The 8,279-nt window shown below is 41.2% G+C and overlaps 1 protein-coding gene across 1 annotated transcript; it reads left to right on the forward strand.

Annotated features, from left to right (window-relative positions):
- Positions 1 to 204: 204 nt before the first annotated feature.
- svopa (SV2 related protein a) lies at positions 205 to 8,043 on the forward strand. The gene is made up of 16 exons (XM_034238367.1): positions 205 to 339; positions 1,454 to 1,611; positions 2,174 to 2,259; positions 2,352 to 2,450; positions 2,954 to 3,025; positions 3,205 to 3,329; positions 3,420 to 3,483; positions 4,485 to 4,610; positions 4,715 to 4,843; positions 4,923 to 4,996; positions 5,152 to 5,228; positions 5,970 to 6,074; positions 6,664 to 6,775; positions 6,859 to 6,940; positions 7,083 to 7,172; positions 7,251 to 8,043. Exons 1-16 carry the CDS (start codon positions 305 to 307, stop codon positions 7,506 to 7,508), a joined length of 1,692 nt encoding a protein of 563 aa, XP_034094258.1. The 5' UTR covers positions 205 to 304; the 3' UTR covers positions 7,509 to 8,043.
- The last annotated feature ends 236 nt before the right edge of the window (positions 8,044 to 8,279 follow it).

Raw genomic sequence — 8,279 nt, forward strand, 5'->3', positions numbered from 1 at the left:
ACTTTATGTATTTTTTGTATGACGCTACTTTATACGTCTACCCCTGATGTGTACTTCTTTATATAAAAAATATATGATGTTAATATATGTTCTTGAATAAATACATAAGAAAGTGTCAGATCCCCCTGGGCTCATCATCCTATCCACTCCCCCCTTCCTGTGTCTCGCGGTGAGTCGCGCAAGGCGGCCTCCCATTGGCTGAGGCGGGCTCGCGGAGCAGGTAGCTCTCCTCGGTGCTGAAATCATTCGCAGCTCGTCGTGATAATGTAAACGGCGATGAGCCCGTCAGCCAGTAAACATCAAAATGGACGATGATCTGTTCCAACTGAGACAGCTGCCGTGAGTAATACTTCCATCTGAAAAACATTTGTGCCTTTGTTTGTTTTTTATTCACTCCATTTCCCACCGTGACAGCATGTTTAGCGGACGCGCCGCCCTCTGACAGCCTCGCGTCGTCTGATTAGCTCTCTGGACCACAAATAGCCTCACATTCCTTAAAAGCAGCAGTCATTCATTTACAGTATTTGTGCAGTTATAATAAAAATTCATAACAAATAAATTAAAACAACTTAACATGTTCACATGCAGCTAGCAGTTTGTTTCGCATTTCGCTTAAGAAGACTATTTTGTTTTTGTTTATTAATACTAAGCAGTTTTGCTGTGATTTCTAAGCTGAGTTTTTGGTGTGAACTTAATTAATTAAGTAATTGTGTTTACTGTCATGACTCAGTGCCTTATGTGATTTATTTCTCTGCTGGAGCCTTTTACATTTAGCTAAAGGCTCGCCGTCATGAGGGACATTTCACTAGACGTGCAGTCAAATAACGATGTCTTTCCACAAAAATAACACAACATAATTAAAATACGAATCGTTTAATGTACTTGTTTGTTAATCAAACAGTTACAATTATGGATTTGGAATAAGCACAACAAAAGAAAGAAAATATATATTTCCAGGGAGTTGGATATCACTTGTATTTCATCATAAAGAACTTGAAAATGAAAAGTATAGTGTTTTACAGTACAAGACACACATTTCTGGACATCTCACAAACTCATCTGCATCAGTGACTCCCCATTTCCAGTAGTCTATGTCATGTAATTACAGTGATTAGGACCTCACTGCCACTATCACAGTTCTAGTATAGTGTTTCATCCTTAATGTACCATCATTATCTGCATGCTGAAGAAGATTATAGCTGTAAACAGCATGCACATCTCAGTGCTGAGCAGAAAAGTGCACAGAGCTCTCAGTTGGCCTGACATGGTTCCCCAATAGGATGGTATTACCACCCATTCACAACATCACAGCCAGAAAAACCTCATATCACCTAGGCAACAGCCTCATCTGCACTCAGCTTTGCCCTGGCACTCGACTTCTGAAACTCCCCTGATCAGGCATACTGTATTGTAGAGATGTTAAATATCCTACGCTTTTACTTTCTTTTTGTAGTGTTGTCCGCTTCCGTCGTACAGGTGAGAGCATACGCTCAGAGGATGATGGAGAGAACAGAGAACAGGTTATCAGGATCGCCGAGCAGACTGATCTGGAGTCTGTGGCTCTTACAGACGGAGCTCCGGTTCCTCGGGAGTTTGCCAATCCGACTGATGGTACAGTATGACTTCAATATACGATACAAGTTTGCACATACATACACAGACAACATACTGACACTGACGCCCTTTTGCACAAACCCCATGGCCGACATTTAAACTATATATTACAATTGTTTGTTGAAAAGCTGAATGGAAATGGGTAGGAATGACTGTTTGTATAGGTTTAGCCTTCTTGTAGGAACCCTACATTTCCTACCATAAGGTAAGAGCTGGAAGTCTGGATGGAGGATGTGGGTCGGATCAGATGTCATTTTTCTTGCCTGTACAAACTCATACTCACCTTCCCAAAGGAACGTGATTTAAGACAAGAAATTACTTTTTAGATCTGTTTCCAATGTTACATGAACACCATCACCAGAAGGATGCAGAGAATACAAATTGTTTGATCATTCAGACGTGTGATGTCACAGACCTAACGATGTTTCCAAGATACCACATTATTACATATCATCGTCCAATGCGCTCACACTCAGGTGTACAGCTTCAGGTTCTTACACAGGAAAACGTTTATGCTGATTTCTTGAATACCGCTTTAAATACTTCTCCATTCCCCCAGACACATTCATGGTGGAGGATGCCGTCGAGGCCATCGGCTTTGGGACCTTTCAATGGAAGCTCTCCATCCTCACTGGTCTGGCCTGGGTAAGAGCCGCTCTTTGAAAATACACGGTCACTTGCTGTGTGTGTATGTTAATACATCTTATGTGTCTCTGTGTTGTCTGCTGTTTGCTCAGATGGCCGATGCCATGGAGATGATGATCCTCTGCATCTTAGCCCCTCAGCTCCACTGTGAATGGAAGCTGTCCAGCCTCCAGGTGGCACTTCTTACATCGGTAATGGCTCTAATGTTTGTAAAGTGCTCTTGCTTGCGATGCTATGACTGTCCTGATAGTTATTGGCTAAGTGCTTAGGGATTGCTTAAGTGCTTGTATTGAACAGTGACAACCTTGTGAAAAAGTATGAAGTGTGATGTCATTAGATGACATGCACAATTATGATTTGAATGACCATCAAAAGCATATTCACTTTTCTAAGTATTACATTGAGCAAACAGGGAAGTTACAGTAGATTTTACTAAGGGTATTGCATAAATAATCCTTTAATGGTGCACATTTTGAAATGACCTCATCAATTGAGATGTATTATACAACTTTCATAAGATAATCAAGCAAGAAACACATGAAATGACTTGTTGTTGCTCACACCAGAACATAAAAAGCTACAGTACTGCCTGACAGGATGTGCATTATATCAACTATGTGTAGTGGAATTATAGTCAATGCACGTTTATGAAACTGCAGTCCCATTAACCTTATCCTCTTTCACCCTGATGCAGGCAGTGTTTATTGGGATGATGCTCAGCTCCTCTCTTTGGGGAAACATATCTGACAAATACGGCAGAAAAACAGTAAGTTCTCATTACATCTTTGACGGAGATTCATTTATTTCTGTTTCCTGTGAGACAAACTTCATTTAGTTCATAGGAAGTTTATCATTTGGGTTCTCTGAATCAAAGAAAGTGATCATACACACTGACTGCCGAATTTATTCAGCAGCTTGTTATGTTTTGATTGTATGCACACACAGGGTCTGACGCTGAGTGTGCTGTGGACCATGTTCTATGGCGTACTGAGTGCATTTGCACCAGTCTATGGCTGGATCCTCGTCCTCCGTGCACTCGTGGGCTTTGGCATCGGAGGAGCCCCACAGTCGTTAGTAACCCTCATTCATCTCCCTAAACATATTGCTGAATTATAAATGATGTGAGTTTAGGTTGACTGTGAAATCTCCCTCCTTATAAGGGTGACACTGTATGCTGAGTTTCTGCCAATGAGGTCCAGAGCCACATGCATCTTGCTGATTGAGGTAAGAGGACTATTGAGGACTAAACTTAATCAATCAATCAATCAATGTTTATTTATATAGCCCAATATCACAAATGTTACATTTGTCTCAGTGGACTTTACAGTTTGTACAGAATGACAGTACGACACCCTCTGTCCTTAGACCCTCACATCGTACAAGGAAAAACTTCCGGAGAAAACCCACAGTTTAAAGGGAAAAATGGGAGAAACCTCAGGGAGAGCAACAGAGGAGGGATCCCTCTCCCAGGACGGACAGACGTGCAATAGATGCCGTGTGTAAATCGAAAAGATAATACATTTACAACATAGGTAGTCCAAATATTTGGAAATGCATGTGTGTATAATAGGAAGATGAATCCACGAGGATATCCATCCAGGACCTATGATCCAGGACCACAGCCACGACTCAAGATCCAGGGCTCGCGATGCAGGACACAGGACCGCAGGATCATCCATGACTCCGGATCCCGGCGTATATAGACACCAAAAAGAAAGAAATTTGGGGAAGCTGGGTTAATCAGAACATGAGAGTACACAGGTATAGACAGAGAGAAGGAAGAAGTAAGATGTCCCCTGACAAACTAAGCCTATATCAGCAAAACTAGGGGCTGAATCTAATCAGCCCTAACTATAAGCTTTATCAAAAAGGAAGGTCTTAAGCGCACTCTTAAAAACGGATAGGGTGTCTGCCGCCCGAACACAAACTGGAAGCTGATTCCACAAATGTGGAGCTTGATAAGAAAAGGCTCTGGCTCCCAATTAAGCAACTGTCTGTTAAGGAATCCAGTCTATGTAGCTATATGGATCTATCTATGTATCTATCTGTATCTATGTATCTATGTATCTATGTATCTATCTATGTATCTATGTATCTATCTATCTATCTATCTATCTATCCATCATCCGACTAGCCATATGTTAATGGTACATAAAGGACAAAATGTTCAACCATTACTTCACAGCACTGGAGGGGTTTTATATCATTCTGACTGTGCCTTGCAGATATTTTGGGCCCTGGGCACTGTGTTTGAGGTGCTCTTAGCCATCCTGGTGATGCCCACTCTGGGCTGGCGTTGGCTGCTCGGACTTTCGACCCTTCCTCTCTTCCTCTTTTCCATCTTGTGTTGTGTGAGTATGCTGTTATCTTGTCCTGAGACATTCTGCAATATGTAAGATCAACAAGTTACAGCCTTATTAACTGACATGTCTGCTTATCGGTGTTGTGTGATCAGTGGCTACCTGAGAGTGCTCGATACGACATGTTGACGGGGAATCATGAAAAAGCTCTGTCCACATTGAAGCGCATCGCTGCCGAGAACGGAGTACCGATGCCCCTGGGGAAACTCATCGCTGCAAGACAGGTGAAAGCCGGTTTCTGCAGAACATTTATCTGGACAATATTCATGTATGCTTACTATTATATTCTGTTCTTTTAATTAGGAGGAACGTGGAAAGATTCAAGACCTTTTTTCACCACACTTTCGCTGGACCACAATTCTGCTGTGGTTCATTTGGTAAATAGAGTGAATGAAGATGCCACCCACTCATAAGTCATTACTCAAAGATTTTCTTTCCTTTCTTCCTCTGCGAAACCTTAATGTTCTCCAATTGCACAGATATATCAGTGTGACATATATACCACCTTCATCCCGTGTCTCTGTCTCCTTAGGTTTGCGAATGCCTTTTCTTACTACGGGCTGGTGCTGCTCACTACAGAGCTGTTTCAGGAGGGAGGTGCATGCGGAAGTGAGTCATTGCTTCAACACACGCTCTCACACACACACACATACATACACACACACACACACACACACACACACACACACACACACACACACACACACACACACACACACACACACACACACACACACAAGAACCCACACATATATTTTAATTTGCTACCTTGATCATAGAGACTTAGCAATTCAGTGACTAGTGTTGAACATCTTCCCCCAGGAGATAAATGTATACGTTTGTATTAACATAAATTAAACACTACCTCATGTCTGGCATAAACAAGTAGATAATTATATAAATATTTCTAAAATAATTTGTGAAAATGTAATAAACAATGTAATGAGAAAGAATGTAATATTTACAACAATATGATACAAAAATAATTTAAACTCTTTAATTAAATATCAATTGTAAATTATTATTATTATTATTATCATTATTAATTAATTCTTTATTTTCATTTGACTTTAGGGCGTTTCATTAACTATGTTTCTCTAATATTCTGAGAACGCATGTTTTTTTATTGTTGGCTCAGGTGTAACGGATAACATTAAAGATGGCTGACACGAAATGGAACAGAACCATTGTTGATTTTAGTAGTTACAATGGTGCTTTACTAATATTCCAAAATGTCTGCCATAGTGAAAGTCTACACATAGTACAGTATGTTCTTTTTGCAAAGTCACAGATTGAGACAGTGCTGGGGGTGTACTATATTATTTTCTGTTGTTTTATACCTCCATCTAGTGACCAAACGTAACAAGAGGGAGCTCGGATGCAACTTGGAGTGTAAATATCTGAACTCTGACGACTACAAAGACCTGTTGTGGACGACCTTATCTGAATTCCCAGGTAAACATCAGTTTATTATTCGTGTCTTCACAAAGTTCATTATAATTTTTATATTGTCAAAATATTTTTTGTTAATTATGGTGGCATGTTTTAGATTTAAATCTATTAAATAATCATAAATATCATCTACACAAATAACTATACAGTGTATTGTATGTATACTGGATGATTATCTAGTAAATGATGTAGTTGCTGCACCTATAGTTACATGACATCTTGCTATTATAAAGATCATCATTTTAATGTAGTTATTACACCTGTAACTAAATGACTTCAGGGGATTTCAGGGACTTAGTAAATGATCATATCAAAATAATGTTAATAGAGCTTATTTTAAAGAGGACACTTTTGCAAGGTGTTAATAATGTAGGTTTGCCAGAGGCCCTGGCAGCTCCCTGACAAAACTACTGACTTATCTAGATCAAAAGGAGCACTCATTAACATTTTAAGTTTCTCCTCTGTTACTCCTGCAATGACATTTCAAAATGTCATAGTAATGGGTAACAGCATAATCGCTGTAATTACTGCACTGTAAAATATGCATAGCATATTATATTTTTCACACCTGACATCTTGCAATGTCCCACAGGACTTCTAGTGACACTGTGGGCTATCGATCGATTAGGAAGGAGGAAGACCATGGCGTTGTGTTTCTTCATCTTCTCTATGTGCATCATTCCACTCTATGGCTGTGTTGGAAGGTAAGCGGGATACTGAGGAGAATGTTAAACGAAAACATTGTGGATCCACCATTTATTCAGCATTACTGGTTCCTGTGTTGCAGAACATCCATGACAGTTTTGATATTCATCGCCAGAGCTTTCATCGCAGGAGGATTTCAAGCTGCGTATGTGTACACTCCAGAGGTAAGATATCTCACCAGAGTGCAGTTTCTTTAGCTAGCATTGTGCAAAATGAAAACATTTACTAATGGAGCTCAGATCAAATCAATAACGGGGTCGATGGAGCATCAGGGCAGCCTAATTAGTCTTTTCTGAAACTCTGCAGGTGTACCCAACAGCGACCAGGGCTTTAGGTCTGGGAATGAGCAGTGGGATGGCCAGAGTCGGTGCCCTCATTACACCTTTTGTTGCACAGGTACCAGTATCTTTTTACCTTATTTAAACACATCACAACACATGAAAGTTGCTCATGTCCCTGGGCTTCATCCTTCAGGTAATGTTGGAGTCTTCAGTGCACCTGGCTCTGTCCGTGTACTGCTGCTGCTGCCTGCTCGCCGCCATTGCCTCCTGTGCACTGCCAATAGAGACCACAGGCCGCGGCTTACAGGAGTCCACTCACCACGAGTGGGGCCAGGAGATGGTGGGCCAGGAGATGGTGGGCCAGGAGATGGTGGGCCGGGAGATGGTCGGCCGGGCCCCCTCCCAAAGCTCAGGGGAACACCCTCCTTCAAGCTCAGGCTCCCAAGGATGAGGACTTGTTTGCTGGAGCACAACTGGGAGAGGCAAGCACAGTCAGGAAAAGAGGCGAGGAGAGGCCAAAAAGCTCAACCAGCTTTCGGTGTCCATCTCCAGTCCCATGTTATGACTCTTCAGTTTAGGCACTACGGTGGCTTCAAAGGGCCAGGCAGCACAAGGAAATATGTTTTATTATATAGTCTTCAACTACCATTGCTGTCTCAATGTTGCCACTGAATAACCGCACAAGGGGCTACTGGATGGAACAAATGACCTACACCAGGGCAAGATTGAGAAAAATAAAAGGTGGACAACATGTGAACAATGCAAGAGAGAATTCAAATACTTTACATAAAGTATTGGTTTTCTAATTCAGGTGAATAAAGGAAAAAAAAGTGATAGCTTCCATCAACCATCTTCTTTTGAAAGAGCCTTGAAGAATATCTATTTGAGTTTGAGAGACCTTCTCTTAACCTTATTTTAGCATACCAGGCACAGGTGCATAGATAAAAGAGACCAACATATTGTGAACAAAATTGTCTGTTAAAAAACACAAGCTTTATAAAATGTACATTACTGAAGTGAGGTACACTCCTACATCATTAAGTCAACAGACAATACGATAAGGTCTGGGGAACCTTAAAGGTGGGGTAGGTAAGTTTCAGAAACCGGCTCGAGTGCACTAAAATGTGAAAGTACACAGCCGAAAAGAATCCGCCCCTTCCTTCAGACTTCCTTACAGAGCACCTCCTCCAACACACATGAACGCGCAATGCACGCCCAATGA

This window comes from Gymnodraco acuticeps, unplaced genomic scaffold, assembly GCF_902827175.1.
Source record: "Gymnodraco acuticeps unplaced genomic scaffold, fGymAcu1.1, whole genome shotgun sequence".
Classification (NCBI taxonomy): domain Eukaryota; kingdom Metazoa; phylum Chordata; class Actinopteri; order Perciformes; family Bathydraconidae; genus Gymnodraco; species Gymnodraco acuticeps.